This window comes from Orcinus orca, chromosome 2 (assembly GCF_937001465.1).
Source record: "Orcinus orca chromosome 2, mOrcOrc1.1, whole genome shotgun sequence".
Taxonomy (NCBI): Eukaryota; Metazoa; Chordata; class Mammalia; order Artiodactyla; family Delphinidae; genus Orcinus; species Orcinus orca.
The window spans coordinates 113,732,455-113,748,354 of NC_064560.1; the positions used below are offsets into that span (position 1 = coordinate 113,732,455).

Sequence of the window (15,900 nt, forward strand, 5' to 3'; positions counted from 1 at the left end):
TGCTGGTTGGAGAGATGGTCAGAAAGGACTGACTTCCTTTTATTCCAGTGGAGTCAGGATATTCAGAAAAACCAGGAAGATATCACCCTGCCTGCTCCATTAATTAAAATAAAGTTGCCATTACTCTAAGCAAGACTCAGTATAATAGTTGCATAAACAAGAATGAAGTTTATTCATCTCTCAAGTAAAAGCCCAAACTTGTAGGTGGCTCTGGTTTGCAAACTTGTCGGTCTCTCAGGTTCCTTCCATCTTGTTCCATCATCTCTAGGATGTTGCCCTTATTTACATGACCCAAAATGCTCACATGTGGCCAATTAAAAATTGATTGTTATGAGAAAGAAAGGAAAATTTGCTTTGAGGACAACCACCAGTCTCTGGCACACTATGACAACCAAGTCCAGTCCTGCAGCATGAAACAAAACAAATCAAAAGGTAGTCTCATTGTGTGTGGGAAATGAAAAAAAAATTTATATACTCCAGAGAACAATTTTTAAAATCAGGCGTTTTTAACTCAGTGCACTGAATGCCAACAACCCACCGCTTCTGCACAAGGACATGGAAGAATCTAGCTAGCTTGTCTGTCTGTCCTGAGCAACACAGCACACATCATATATAGATGCGGTGGTACAGATGGCAGCTGATTTTTTTCAAACAAACTGGGCAATTTCTAGTATATTTAAGGGAAGTGCAGAGGCACTGACTACAGAAGATGTGGCCACATTGTGTAGAGTAGATATGTCGTTTACTCAGTTCAATCTCTAAGTACCCATCCCTACAAATTCGACACCAGATATAACCAGGTAGTGTGCAACTTAAAGTTTCTTCTTCCAGGGCATTATGGTAGGCACTGTTGGTCACAGATACATCTCTGTCCCTCATCAACCCCTCCTTATCACTGCTCACCACACAGCTGCCAGTTTGGCCTTGGAGTGACCTTGTATTTCCCCTTGGCCTCCTCCTTTCTTCAGTAATCACAACAGAGTCATGGTGAGTTAGGTCAATCACTGCAGGTTCTAGAGAGTCACAAGTGAGGTCAATTATTTCATCACTTTCCCCAAGTTCTATCAGTTCCACTTCCAAGATCACCTCAGGAGTTGTGCCTCCTTCCCCAGATGTACCGAATTCTCGTGCTTGTCTGGAATTCACCCTAGTACCATAGCACATTCTTGTGTTCATTGTGCTTTTTGGATCCAGTATTCAGAGAAATAAGTGACCTGTGCCAAAGTTTACAGTGAATGCTAAAGTCCTCAATGTCCCACAGCTCTTGGCCAGTCAGTCTCTGACTTACATAAGAATTTATGGTCCACATTTTCTGGTATATTTGAACTCTGATTCTGGTTCCATTCCTGTCTCCATATCCACAACTGCTGTGTTCCCACAGTGGGGTGGGGTGAATCTTCTGGGAGCCACTTATGAGAAAGCTCAATCTGAATTTTTAACTGAAAAAAATGAGACAAAGATTAAGCATTAGTAGTACTTAAAATAAGATTGACAGCAGTATAAAGTATATAGATAGAGAAAAATGTGTACTCAAAAGTTTTTGATAACTCTGCATTCTCCAGAATAGGTCACAAAACAAGGCCACAAAACAAGTCTCAGTAAATTTAAGAAAACTGAAATTCATATCAAGCATCTTTTCCAGTCACAATGCTAGGAGACTAGAAATCAACTACAAGGAAAAAAAAAGACCACACAAACACATGGAGGCTAAACAGTATGCTACTAAACAACCACTGGATCACTGAAGGAATCAAAGAAGAAATTAAAAATATACCTGGAGACAAATGAAAACAAAAACATGATCCAAAAATCTGTGGGACGCAGTAGAAGCAGTTCTAAGAGGGAAGTTTATAGCGATACAAGCCTAACTCAGGAAACAAGAAAAATCTCAAATAAACAACCTAACCTTACACCTATAGAAACTAGAAAAAGAAGAACAAAACTCAAAATTAGTGAAAGGAAAGAAATCATAAAGATCAGAGTGGAAATAAATGAAATAGGGACTTAAAAAATAGAAAAAAATCAATAAAACTAAGAGCTGGTTCTTTGAAAAGATAAACAAAATTGATCAAACTCTAGCCAGACTCATCAAGAAAAAGAGAGAGGCCCCAAATAAATGAGAACAGAAATGAAAAAGGAGAAGTTACAACTGACACCACAGAAATACCAAGTATCATAAGAGATTACTGGGAACAATTATATGCCAATAAAGTGGACAACCTAGAAGAAATGGAAAAAATCCTAGAAATGTACAATCTCCCAAGACTGAACCAGGAAGAAACAGACCACTTTACCAGTAATGAAATTGAATCAGTAACCAAAAAACTCCCAACCAAAAACAAGCCCATGACCAGATGGTTTCACAGGTGAATTCTACCATTAAGAGAAGAGTTAACACCTATCCTCCTATCCTTCTCAAACTATTCCAAGAAAAATGCAGAGGAAGGAATGCTTCTGAACTCATTTTACAAGACCAGCGTCACCCTGATGCCAAAACCAAACAAATATCAGAAAAAAGAAAATTATAGGCCAACATCCCTGATGAACATAGATGCAAAAATCCTCAACAAAATATTAGCAAATCAAATTCAACAAACCTTAAAAGGATCATACATCATTATCAAGTGAGATTTATCCCAGAGATGCAAGGATGGTTTGATATCCACAAATCAATCAATGTGATACATCACATTAACAAATTGAATAATAAAAATCATATGATTATCTCAATAGATGCAAAAAAATAAGGTTTTGACAAAATTCAACATTTACTTATGATTAAAATCTTTCAGTGAGAGAGTGGCATGGACTAATATATACTACCAAATGTAAAATAGATAGCCAGTGGGAAGCAGCCACATAGCATAGGGAGATCAGCTCGGTGCTTTGTGACCACCTAGAGGGGTGGGATAGGGAGGGTGGGAGGGAGACACAAGAGGGAGGAGATATGAGTATATATGTATATGTATAGCTGATTTACTTTGTTATAAAGCAGAAACTAACACACCATTGTAAAGCAATTATACTCCAATAAAGATGTTTAAAAAACAAAAAACTGTCAGTGAAGTGGGTATAGAAGGAACATACCTCAACATAATAAAGGCCACATATGACAAGCCCACAACTAACATTATACTCAGTGGTGAAAAGCTGAAAGCATTTCCTCTGAGATCAGGAACAAGACAAGGATGCCTACTCTCACCACTTTTATTCAACATAGTATTGGAAGTCCTAACCATTGCAATCAGACAAGAAAAAGAAATAAAAGGAATCCAAGTTGGAAAGGAAGAAGTAAAACTGTCATTGTTTGCAGATGACTTTATACTATATGTAGAAATTCCGAAAGACACCACCAAAAAACTACTAGAACTCACCAATGAATCTGGTAATTCTAAAATTTGTATGGAAACATAATAGACCCTGAATAGGCAAAATAATCTTGAGAAAGAAGAACAAAGCTGAAGGTATCACATGCCCTGGTTTCAAACTATACTACAAAGCTACAGTCATCAAAACAGTATGGTACTGGCACAAAAACAGACACATAGATCAATGGAACAGAACAGAGTGGCCAGAAATGAACACACACTTATATGGGCAATTAACCTAGGACAAACAAGGCAAGAATATACAATGGAGAAAAGATAGCCTCTTCAGTAAATGATGTTGTGAAAACTGGATAGCTACATGCAAAAAAACAACTGGATTACTTTCTCACGCTATACACAAAAATAAATTAAAAATGAATTAAAGATTTAACTGTAAGACCTGAAACAATAAAACTTCTAGAAGAAAACAAAGGCAGTAAGCTCTCTGACATCAGTCTTAGTAATATGTCTTTGGATATGTCTCTTCAGGCAAGGGAAATGAAAGCAAAAATAACCAAATGGGACTGCATCTAAGTTTTTGCACAGCAAAGGAAACTATTAACAAAATGAAAAGGCCACCTACGGAATAGGAGAAGGTATTTGTAAATGATATATCCAATAAGGGGTTAATATCCACAACATACAAAGAACTCATATAACTCAACATCAAAAAAACAAACAACCTGATTAAAAAATGGGCCGAGGGTCTAAACAGGCATTTTTCCAAGGAAGACATACAGATGGTTACAGACATATGAAAAGATGCTCAACATCACTAATCATCAGTGAAATGCAAATCAAAACCACAATGAGATGTCACCTCACACCCATCAGAATGGATATTATCAAAAAGACAGCAAATAGGGCTTCCCTGGTGGTGCAGTGGTTGAGAGTCTACCTGCTGATGCAGGGGACATGGGTTTGTGCCCTGGTCCGGGAAGATCCCGCATTCCGTGGAGCAGCTGGGCCCGTGAGCCATGGCCACTGAGCCTGCGCATCCAGAGCCTGTGCTCTGCAATGGGAGAGGCCACAGCAGTGAGAGGCCCATGTACCTCAAAAAAAAAAAAAAAAAAGACAGCAAATAACAAGTGTTGGCAAGGATGTGGAGAAAAGGGAACACTTGTGAACTGTTGGTGGGAATGTAAACTGGTACAGCCACTATGGAAAGCAGTATGGAGATTACTCAAAAAATTAAAAATAGAACTATCGTGTGATCCAGCATTTCCACTCCTAAGTATTTATCCAAAGAAAACAAAAACACTAATTAGAAAAGATATATGCACCCCTGTGTTCATTACAGCATTATTTACAATAGCCAAGATATGGAAGCAACCTAAATGCCCATCAATAGATGAATGGATAAAGAAGTTCTGGTATGTATGTGTATATATATTGGGTTGGCCAAAAAGTTCATTTGGGTTTTCCCATAAAATATTACAGATTATATATATATATATATATATATATATAATGGAATATTACTCAGCCATAAAAAAGAATGAAATCTTGCGTTTTTGACAACATGGATGGACCTAGAGGGTATTGTGCTAAGTGAAATAAATCAGAGAAAGACAAATACTGTCTGATTTCACTTATATGTGGAATCTAAAAATCAGAACAAATGAACAAACATAAAAAAACAGAAACAGAGTTATAATTACAGAGAACAAACAGGTTGTTGCCAGAGGGGCAGTGGTGAGGGAGGAAAGAAATAGATGAGGGAGATTAAGAGGTACAAACGTCCAGTTGCAAAATAAATAAGCCATGGGTATAAAATGTACAGTGTGTAGAATATAGTCAATAACTATGTAATATCTTTGTATGGTGACACTATAATAATGGTGACTATTTTGAAATGTATAGAAATATCATATTGTGTTACAGGAACTAATATAGTGTTGTAGGTTAACTATACTTCAAAAACAAACTCATAGAAAAAGAGACCATATTTGTGGTTACCAGAGGCAGGGGTTTGTGGGAGGGGAATTCAATGAAGGCAGTCAAAAGGTACAAATTTACAGTTATAAGATAAATAAGTATAGGGATGTAATGTACAACATGATAAATATAAGTAACAGCAGGATGTTATATATAAAAATTGTTAAGAGAGTAAATCCTAAGAGTTCTCATAACGAGGAAAAATTTTTTTCTATTTCTTTAATTTTGTATCCATATGAATTGACGGATGTTCAGTAAACTTATTGTGATTATTGTTTCGTGATGTAACACCTTAAACTTATACAGTGCTGTATGTCAATTATATCTCAATAAAACTGGAAGAAAAAATAAGTGTTGGCGAGGATGTAGAAAAATTGGGACTCTCATATACTGCTGTTGGGAAGGTAAAATGGTGTGGCACTTCTGGAAAACAGTCTGGCAGTTCCGCAAAAGGTAAACATAACTATATGGTAAACATATAGTTACTATATGACCCAGCAATTCCACTCCTAGGTATATACCCAAGAGAATTGAAAACTTCTGTTCACACTGAAAAGTTGTACATGAATGTCAATAATAGTATTATTTTTATTTTATTTTTTATTTTAAAAAAATTTATTTAATTTATTTATTATTTTTGGCTGTGTTGGGTCTTCATTGCTGCATGTGGGCTTTCTCTAGTTGAGGTGAGCAGGAGCTACTCTTTGTCGTGGTGTGCGGGCTTCTCATTGCAGTGGCTTCTCTTGTTGCGAAGCACAGGCTCTAGGCGCCAGGCTTCACTAGTTGTGGCTCACGGGCTTCAGTAGTTGTGGCGCACAGCCTCAGTTGCTCCATGGCATGTGGGATCTTCCCGGACCAGGGCTCGAACCCATGTCCCGTGCATTGGCAGGCGGATTCTTAACCACTGCACCACCAGGGAAGCCCAGTAATAGTATTATTTTTAATAGCCAAAAAGTGGAAACAACCCAAAAGCTCATTAACTGATGAATGAATAAATAAAATGTGGTATAGTCCTACAATGGAATATTATTCAGCAATAAAAAAGAAATGAAGTGCCAGTACTTGCTATAATGGATGATCTTTGAAAACATCATATCAAATGACAGAAGCCAGTCACAGAAGACCACATACTGTATGATCCCACTTATATGATAAATCAAGAATAGGCAAATCCATAGGGACAGAAAGATTAGTGGTTCCTTAGGGCTGGGGGTGGTTGGGGAGAAATGGGGAGTGATGTCTAATCGGTACAGTGTTTTTTCGGGGGGTGATGAAAATGTTCTAATATTGAGAAAATGGTTGCAGAACTCCATGAATATACTGTAACCCACTGAAGTACATTATAAATAGGAAGATTTTATGGTTTGTGATTTATACCTCAATAAAGCTTTAACGAAAACAAATACCTTAAGATGCCATAGAAATATTACACAAAACAGTGTGAGATATCTAAATTTAGACAAGCCCTGGAACCTGGGAGCCCCAGAAGGAAATGGGGAGAGCCCAGAGGAGGCTTTGACGAATACAAATACCTTAATAAAGCTTTAGCAAAAACAAATACCTTAAGATGCCATAGAAATATTTCACAAAACCGTGTGAGATATCTAAATTTAGACACAAGCCCTCGAACCGGGGAGCCCCAGAAGAAAATGGAGGGAGCCCAGAGGAGGGTGCAGTGCTCAATGCTCCACCCGATGGCGCCGACCTACTTACTGAGTCAGTTCTTATCTTAGACCCCACAAACACCTGTCTCTCATCGGATCACTTACCTTCGTGACCAGCCTGCCCCTCCTCCGGTCTGCATTCAGGGAAAGACAACCTTCGGGGTGACACCGGGCAGCCCTGCAAAACAGTGCCCACCACCCTCGACTCCACCCAGGCAGACAGCAGCTCATCAATGACCTAGTGTTTTGTCCGGTTGCGCCCTGTGAGCTATCCAGTGAGAATAGAGCAGGAAGCCTGCGCTCCAGCGGCCTGCCACTTTCCGGCCCCTCCGCTGCTTGTCGGTCCGCTCGGGACCGAGCCTGAACCAGCCGAACCTGGCGCCTAACTACACTGGGCAGGGAAAGAGCACCAAGGAACCAGAGGCCAGGGAAGAAAAGGAGAAGTCGAGGAAGGGGGCGGCGCGGGAGCGGGTACTCACGGTGAACGCGCCCAGGCTGGCGGCAGCGCCCAGTGAAGAACAGAACCAAGGTCACGGAGCAGCAGTCGCGGCGCTTATTCCCACCCACCCGATGGCAGCAATCACTGGGGTTTTCTCTCCTTTCAACCCGCTATTTTAGTTTCTCAACTGACCAATCAAAATCCGAGCCCGTGGTAGCTCGTCACAAGTCTCTGGGCAGAAAGAGCTGTTCCAGGTTAGAAAAGGGGACTTTCCCGTCCCTAGTCTCTCTCTCTCTCTCTCTCTCTCTCTCTCTCTCTCCCTCTCTCTCTCGCTCTCTCTCTCTCTCTCTTTCTCTCTCTCTCTCTCTCTCTCTCTCAAGTCTCATGTTTTCCGAGAAAGGGGAAGGACCGGGTTGGTTGGTTGTTTTTTTGTTTTTTTTCTAGTCATTAGATCAGCAACTCTCACGCTGAGCAAAGTGGTTCTCAATGGAGGCGGTACGTCTCTCTAGGAGAAGTTTTGGAAATTAACTGGGCTTCTTTTGCTTGTTCCAATGATGGGGTCCCTACGGTATTTAAGGGCTGAGGGCCAGGGACCCCAGCCTATACACACACTCTGTTTCTCTCTCTCTTCCTCTCTCTCTTTGAAAAACCTGCTTATACCAGCTCAGTACCAAGAAGTTTTCCCTTGTATCTCCTTGCTGTGGTTTTAGGTAATTTTATGTTTTCTAGTGGGCTGTGAAAATAAATAACCACTGGAGATAAAAGCAGTTGCCTAGAGCTTTACATTTTACAGAGCTCTTCTTATCACCATCCTCTTCTCAGAATAACCCTTGAACAGAATCTCAGAGTAGACACTCCATATTCATTGAATGAATGATTGATCAAATAAATGAGTAAACTTTCTGATGTAGGGATGATTCTTCCATTTTATGGATATGGTGACAAAGAGTCAAGACAGTAATAATGACTTTTCCAATTTCTTTTATGGGGTTACGATACAAACTTAAACAGTAATATGACTTTTCCCATTCCTTCTGTGGAATTAGGATTTCAACTCAAATTGGGGTTCAATGGCATTCACACTTCAATGCCAGCTGCTTAGAAACTTTGAACTTTTATTGGAAGTTTGGGATAACATGTGTTGTGGGCCCAGTAGAGGAAGTTACCAGGAAACTCACAGTAGCTAACTGATGCCCCACCCATGGTCTATGAGCCCATCCCCAGCTTTTTCATATTTTGCTGCTATCAGCTGCACCTGCACATTACCCCAGTCCTGCAAATTACCCTCAGGCACTGGAGTGAGCTGAAAGTACCTGGGAGTTCTATGTTTCACCCCACTTCACCCTCCTGGCAGCCTATAGCCAAAGCCAGGCTGATGTGGAATACCAAAGCCCAGCTCCTTTGTTTCAAGGCAGGACAAACTCTGAAGTCTATTCCTTTATTCTGAACTCCCACGGGCATAGGTTGAATGTAGGACTTCTGAAATCACACCCTCATTTGGCTTCTTCCCATTCCCTATCCTTCATCCCCCATGCCCTTATAGGTTTCTCCTGGAAGCCCTTTCTTTTTTAAAAAAAAAAATATATATTTTATTTATTTTTTTATACAGCAGGTCCTTATTAGTCATCACTTTTATACACATCAGTGTATACATGTCAATCCCAATCGCCCAATTCATCACACCACCACCACCACCCCGCCACTGCTTTCCCCCCTTGGTGTCCATATGTTTGTTCTCTACATCTGTGTCTCAACTTCTGCCCTACAAACCGGTTCATCTGTACCATTTTTCTAGGTTCCACATATATGTGTTAATATACGATATTTGTTCTTCTCTTTCTGACTTACTTCACTCTGTATGACAGTCTCTAGATCCATCCACGTCTCTACAAATGACCCAGTTTCATTCCTTTTTATGGCTGAGTAATATTCCATTGTATGTATGTACCACATCTTCTTTACCCATTCGTCTGTCAATGGGCATTTAGGTTGCTTCCATGACCTGGCTATTGTAAATAGTGCTACAATATACATTGGGGTGCATGTGTCTTTTTGAATTATCATTTTCTCTGGGTATATGCCCAGTAGTGGGTTTGCTGGGTCATATGGTAATTCTATTTTTAGTTTTTTAAGGAAATTGCATACTGTTCTCCATAGTGGCTGTATCAATGTACATTCATACCAACAGTGCAAGAGGGTTCCCTTTTCTCCACACCCTCTCCAGCATTTGTTGTTTGTAGATTTTCTGATGATGCCCATTCTAACTGGTGTGACGTGATACCTCATTGTAGTTTTGATTTGCATTTCTCTAATAATTAGTGACGTTGAGCAACTTTTCATGTGCTTCTTGGCCGTCTGTATGTCTTCTTTGGAGGAATGTCTGTTTAGGTCTTCTGCCCATTTTTGGATTGGGTTGTTTGTTCTTTTCATACTGAGCTGCATGAGCTGTTTATATATTTTGGAGATTAATCCTTTGTCCGTTGATTCGTCTGCAAATATTTTCTCCCATTCTGAGGGTTGTCTTTTCGTCTTGTTTATGGTTTCCTGGGCTGTGCAAAAGCTTTGAAGTTTCATTAGGTCCCATTTGTTTATTTTTGTTTTTATTTCCATTTCTCTAGGAGGTGGGTCAAAAAGGATCTTGCTGTGATTTATGTCAAAGAGTGTTCTTCCTAGGTTTCCCTCTGGGAGATTTATAGTGTCCGGTCTTACATTTAGGTCTCGAATACATTTTGAGTTTATTTTTGTGTATGGTGTTAGGGAATGTTCTAATTTCATTCTTTTACATGTAGCTGTCCAGTTTTCCCAGCACCATTTTTTGAAGAGACTGTCTTTTCTCCATTGTATATCCTTGCCTCCTTTGTCATAGATTAGTTGACCATAGGTGCATGGGTTTATCTCCAGGCTTTCTATCTTGTTCCATTGATCTATGTTGCTGTTTTTGTGCCAGTACCATATTGTCTTGATTACTGTAGCTTTCTAGTATAGCCTGAACTCAGTGAGTCTGATTCCTCCAGCTCCGTTTTTTTCCCTCAAGACTGCTTTGGCTATTCGGGGTCTTTGGTGTCTCCATACAAATTTTAAGATATTTTGTTCTAGCTCTAAAAAATGCCATTGGTAATTTGATAGGGATTGTACTGAATCTATAGATTGCTTTGGGTAGTATAGTCATTTTCACAGTATTGATTCTTCCAATCCAAGAAGATGGTATATCTCTCCATCTGTTGGTATCATCTTTAATTTCTATCATCAGTGTCTTATAGTTTTCTGCATACAGGTCTTTTGTCTCCTTAGGTAGGTTTATTCCTAGGTATTTTACTCTTTTTGTTGCAATGGTAAATGGGAGTGTTTCCTTAATTTCTCTTTCAGATTTTTCATCATTAGTGTATAGGAATGCAAGAGACTTTTGTGCATTAATTTTGTATACTGCAGCTTTACCAAATTCATTGATTAGCTCTAGTAGTTTTCTGGTGTCATCTTTAGGATTCTCTATGTATAGTATTATGTCATCTGCAAACAGTGACAGTTTTACTTCTTCTTTTCCAATTTGTATCCCTTTTATTTCTTTTTCTTCTCTGACTGCCGTGGCTGGGACTTCCAAAACTATGTTGAATAATAGTGGTGAGAGTGGACATCCTTCTGTTGTTCCTGATCTTAGAGGAAAGGCTTTCAGTTTTTCACCATTGAGAATGAAGTTTGCTATGGGTTTGTCGTATATGGCCTTTATTATGTTAAGGTAAGTTCCCTCTATGCCCACTTTCTTAAGAGTTTATATCATAAATGGGTGTTGAATTTTGTCAGAAGCTTTTTCTGCATCTATTGAGATGATCGTATGGTTTTTATTCTTCAGTTTGTTAATATGGTGTATCACATTGATTGATTTACATATATTGAAGAATCCTTGCATCCCTGGGATAAATCCCACTTGATCATGGTGTATGATCCTTTTAATGTGTTGCTGGATTCTGTTTGCTAGTATTTTGTTGAGGATTTTTGCATCTATGTTCATCAGTGATATTGGTCTGTAATTTTCTTTTTTTGTGGTATCTTTGTCTGGTTTTGGTATCAGGGTGATGGTGGCCTCACAGAATGAGTTTGGGAGTGTTCCTTCCTCTGCAATTTTTTGGAAGAGTTTGAGAAGGATGGGTGTTAGCTCTTCTCTAAATGTTTGATAGAATTCACCTGTGAAGCCATCTGGTCCTGGACTTTTGTTTGTTGGAAGAATTTTAATCACAGTTTCAATTTCATTACTTGTGTTGGTCGGTTCATATTTTCTATTTCTTCCTGGTTCAGTCTTGGAAGGTTATACCTTTCTAAGAATTTGTCTGTTTCTTCCAGGATGTCCATTTTATTGGCATAGAGTTACTTGTAGTAGTCTCTTAGGAGGCTTTGTATTTCTGCGGTGTCTGTTGTAACTTCTCCTTTTTCATTTCTAATTTTATTGATTTGAGTCCTCTCCCTTTTTTTCTTGATGAGTCTGGCTACTGGTTTATCAATTTTGTTTATCTTCTCAAAGAACCACCTTTTAGTTTTATTGATCTTTGCTACTGTTTTCTTTGTTTCTGTTTCATTTATTTCTGCTCTGATCTTTATGATTTCTTTCCTTCTGCTAACTTTGGGTTTTGTTTGTTCTTCTTTCTCTAGTTCTTTAGGTGTAAGATTAGATTGTTTACTTGAGATTTTTCTTGTTTCTTGAGGTAGGTTTGTATAGCTATAAACTTCCCTCTTAGAACTGCTTTTGCTGCATCCCATAGGTTTTGGATTGTCATGTTTTCATTGTCATTTGTCTCTAGGTATTTTTTGATTTCCTGTTTGATTTCTTCATTGATCTCTTGGTTATTTAGTAATGTATTATTTAGCCTCCATGTGTTTGTGTTTTTTACATTTTTTCCCTGAAATTGATTCTAATCTCATAGCATTCTTGTCATAAAAGATGCTTGATATGATTTCAATTTTCTTAAATTTACTGAGGCTTGATTTGTGACCCAAGATGTGATCTATCCTGGAGAATGTTCTGTGCGCACTTGAGAAGAAAGTGTAATCTGCTGTTTTTGGATGGAATGTCCTATAAATATCAATTAAATCTATCTGGTCTGTTGTGTCATTTAAAGCTTTTGTTTCCTTATTTATTTTCATTTTGGATGATCTGTCCATTGGTGTAAGTGAGGTGTTAAAGTCCCCCACTGTTATTGTGTTACTGTCGATTTCCTCTTTTATAGCTGCTTCACATCTTTATTGGAGTATAATTGCTTTACAATGGTGTGTTAGTTTCTGCTTTATAACAAAGTGAATCAGTTATACATATACATATGTTCCCATATCTCTTCCCTCTTGCATCTCCCTCCCTCCCACCCTCCCTATCCCACCCCTCTAGGTGGTCACAAAGCACAAAGGTGATCTCCCTGTGCTATGCAGCTGCTTCCCACTAGCTATCTATTTTACATTTGGTAGTGTATGTATGTCCATGCCACTCTCTCACTTTGTCACAGCTTACCCTTCCCCCTCCCCATATCCTCAAGTCCATTCTCTAGTAGGTCTGTGTCTTTATTCCTGTCTTACCCCTAGGTTATTCATGGCATTTTTTTCCCTTAAATTCCATATATATGGGTTAGCATACTGTATTTGTCTTTGTCTTTCTGACTTACTTCACTCTGTATGACAGACTCTAGGTCCATCCAGCTCATTACAAATAGCTCAATTTCATTTCTTTTTATGGCTGAGAAATATTCCATTATATATATGTGCCACATCTTCTTTATCCATTCGTCTGATGATGGACACTTAGGTTGTTTCCACCTCCTGGCTATTGTAAATAGAGCTGCAATGAACATTTTGGTGCATGACTCTTTTTGAATTATGGTTTTCTCAGAGTATATGCCCAGTAGTGGGTTTGCTGGGTCATATGGTAGTTCTATGTGCAGTCTTTTAAGGAACCTCCATACTGTTCTCCATAGTGGCTGTATCAATTCACATTCCCACCAGCAGTGCAAGAGTGTTCTCTTTTCTCCACACCCTCTCCAGCATTTATTGTTTCTAGATTTTTTGATGATGGCTATTCTGACTGGTGTGAGATGATATCTCATTGTAGTTTTGATTTGCATTTCTCTAATGATTAATGATGTTGAACATTCTTTCATGTGTTTGTTAGGAGTCTGTATATCTTCTGTGGAGAAATGTCTATTTAGGTCTTCTGCCCATTTTTGGATTGGGTTGTTTGTTTTTTTGTTATTGAGCTGCAGGAGCTGTTTGTAAATTTTGGAGGTTAATCCTTTGTCAGTTGCTTCATTTGCAAATATTTTCTCCCATTCTGAGGGTTGTCTTTTGGTCTTGTTTATGGTTTCCTGTGCTGTGCAAAAGCTTTTAAGTTTCATTAGGTCGAATTTGTTTATTTTTGTTTTTATTTCCATTTCTCTAGGAGGTGGGTCAGAAAGGATCTTGCTGTGATTTATGTCATAGAGTGTTCTGCCTATGTTTCCCTCTAAGAGTTTGATAGTTTCTGGCCTTACATTTAGGCCTTTAATCCATTTTGAGCTTATTTTTGTGTATGGTGTTTGGGAGTGATCTTATCTCATACTTTTACATGTACCTGTCCAGTTTTCCCAGCACCACTTATTGAAGAGGCTGTCCTTTCTCCACTGTACATTCCTGCCTCCTTTATCAAAGATAAGGTGACCATATGTGCGAGGGTTTATCTCTGGGCTTTCTATCCTGTTCCATTGATCTATATTTCTGTTTTTGTGCCAGGACCATACTGTCTTGATTACTGTAGCTTTGTAGTATAGTCTGAAGTCAGGGAGCCTGATTCCTCCAGCTCCGTTTTTCGTTCTCAAGATTGCTTTGGCTATTTGGGGTCTTTTGTGTTTCCATACAAATTGTAAAGTTTTTTGTTCTAGTTCTGTGAAAAATGCCAGTGGTAGTTTGATAGGGATTGCATTGAATCTGTAGATTGCTTTGGGTAGTAGAGTCATTTTCACAATGTTGATTCTTCCAATCCAAGAACATGGTATATCTCTCCATCTGATTGTATCATCTTTAATTTCTTTCATCAGTGTCTTATAATTTTCTGCATACAGGTCTTTTGTCTCCTTAGGTAGGTTTATTCCTAGATATTTTATTCTTTTTGTTGCAGTGGTAAATGGGAGTGTTTTCTTGATTTCACTTTCAGATTTTTCATCATTAGTGTATAGGAATGCCAGAGATTTCTGTTCATTAATTTTGTATCCTGCTGCTTTACCAAATTCATTGATTAGCTCTAGTAGTTTTCTGGTAGCATCTTTAGGATTTTGTATGTATAGTGTCATGTCATCTGCAAACAGTGACGGCTTTACTTCTTTTCCGTTTTGGATTCCTTTTATTTCCTTTTCTTCTCTGATTGCTCTGGCTAAAACTTCTTAAACTATGTTGAATAAGAGTGGTGAGAGTGGGCAACTTTGTCTTGCTCCTGATCTTAGTGGAAATGCTTTCAGTCTTTCACCATTGAGGACGATGTTGGCTGTGGGTTTGTCATATATGGCCTTTATTATGTTGAGGAACATTCCCTCCATGCCTACTTTCTGGAGGGTTTTTATCATAAATGGGTGTTGAATTTTGTCAAAAGCTTTTTCTGCATCTATTGAGATTATCATATGGTTTTTATCCTTCAGTTTGTTAATATGGTGTATCACGTTGATTGTTTTGCGTATATTGAAGAATCCTGCATTCCTGGAGTAAACCCCATTGATCATGGTGTATGATCCTTTTAATGTGCTGTTGGATTCTGTTTGCTAGTATTTTGTTGAGGATTTTTGCATCTATGTTCATCAGTGATATTGATCTATAGTTTTCTTTCTTTGTGACATCCTTTTCTCGTTTTGGTATCAGGGTGATTGTTGCCTCGTAGAATGAGTTTGGGAGTGTTCCTCCCTCTGCTATATATATATATATATATATTTTTTTTTTTTGTGGTACGCGGGCCTCTCACTGTTATGGCCTCTCCTGTTGCGGAGCACAGGGTCCAGACGCACAGGCTCAGCGGCCATGGCTCACGGCCCCAGCCACTCCGCGGCATGTGGGATCCTCCCAGACCGGGGCACGAACCCGTGTCCCCTGCATCGGCAGGCGGACTCTCAACCACTGCGCCACCAGGGAAGCCCCCTCTGCTATATTTTGCAAGAGTTTGAGAAGGATAGGTGGTAGCTCTTCTCTAAATGTTCGAAAGAATTAGCCTGTGAAGCCATCTGGTCCTGGGCTTTTGTTTGTTGGAAGATTTTTTTTTTTTTTTTTTTTTTTTTTTTTGTGGTATGCGGATCTCTCACTGCTGTGGCCTCTTCCATTGTGGAGCATGTGGGATCTTCCCGGACCAGGGCATGAACCTGTTTACCCTGCATCAGCAGGCGGACTCTCAACCACTGTGCCACCAGTGGAGCCCTGTTGGAAGATTTTTAATCACAGTTTCAATTTCAGTGCTTGTGATTTGTCTATTCATATTTTCTATTTCTTCCTGATTCAGTCTTGG

At 39.0% G+C, this 15,900-nt stretch overlaps 1 protein-coding gene across 2 annotated transcripts; it reads right to left on the minus strand.

Annotated features, from left to right (window-relative positions):
• Positions 1–148: 148 nt before the first annotated feature.
• LOC117197206 (E3 ubiquitin-protein ligase RNF4-like) lies at positions 149–7,561 on the minus strand. 2 transcript variants are annotated; one of them, XM_033408372.2, is made up of 2 exons: positions 7,076–7,561; positions 149–1,439 (listed from the first exon to the last, which is right to left on the minus strand). In XM_033408372.2, exon 2 carries the CDS (start codon positions 1,174–1,176, stop codon positions 607–609), a length of 570 nt encoding a protein of 189 aa, XP_033264263.1. In that variant the 5' UTR covers positions 1,177–1,439; positions 7,076–7,561; the 3' UTR covers positions 149–606. The 2 variants fall into 2 exon arrangements, with proteins under 2 accessions (XP_033264263.1, XP_033264265.1); XM_033408374.2 differs by having other exon boundaries at positions 7,450–7,471.
• Positions 7,562–15,900: the final 8,339 nt, after the last annotated feature.

Coding starts and splice junctions, on each gene's coding strand:
- LOC117197206 (XM_033408372.2), bottom strand. CDS start 1,176: ATGAACACAAGAATGTGCTATGGTACTAGGGTGAATTCCAGACAAGCA.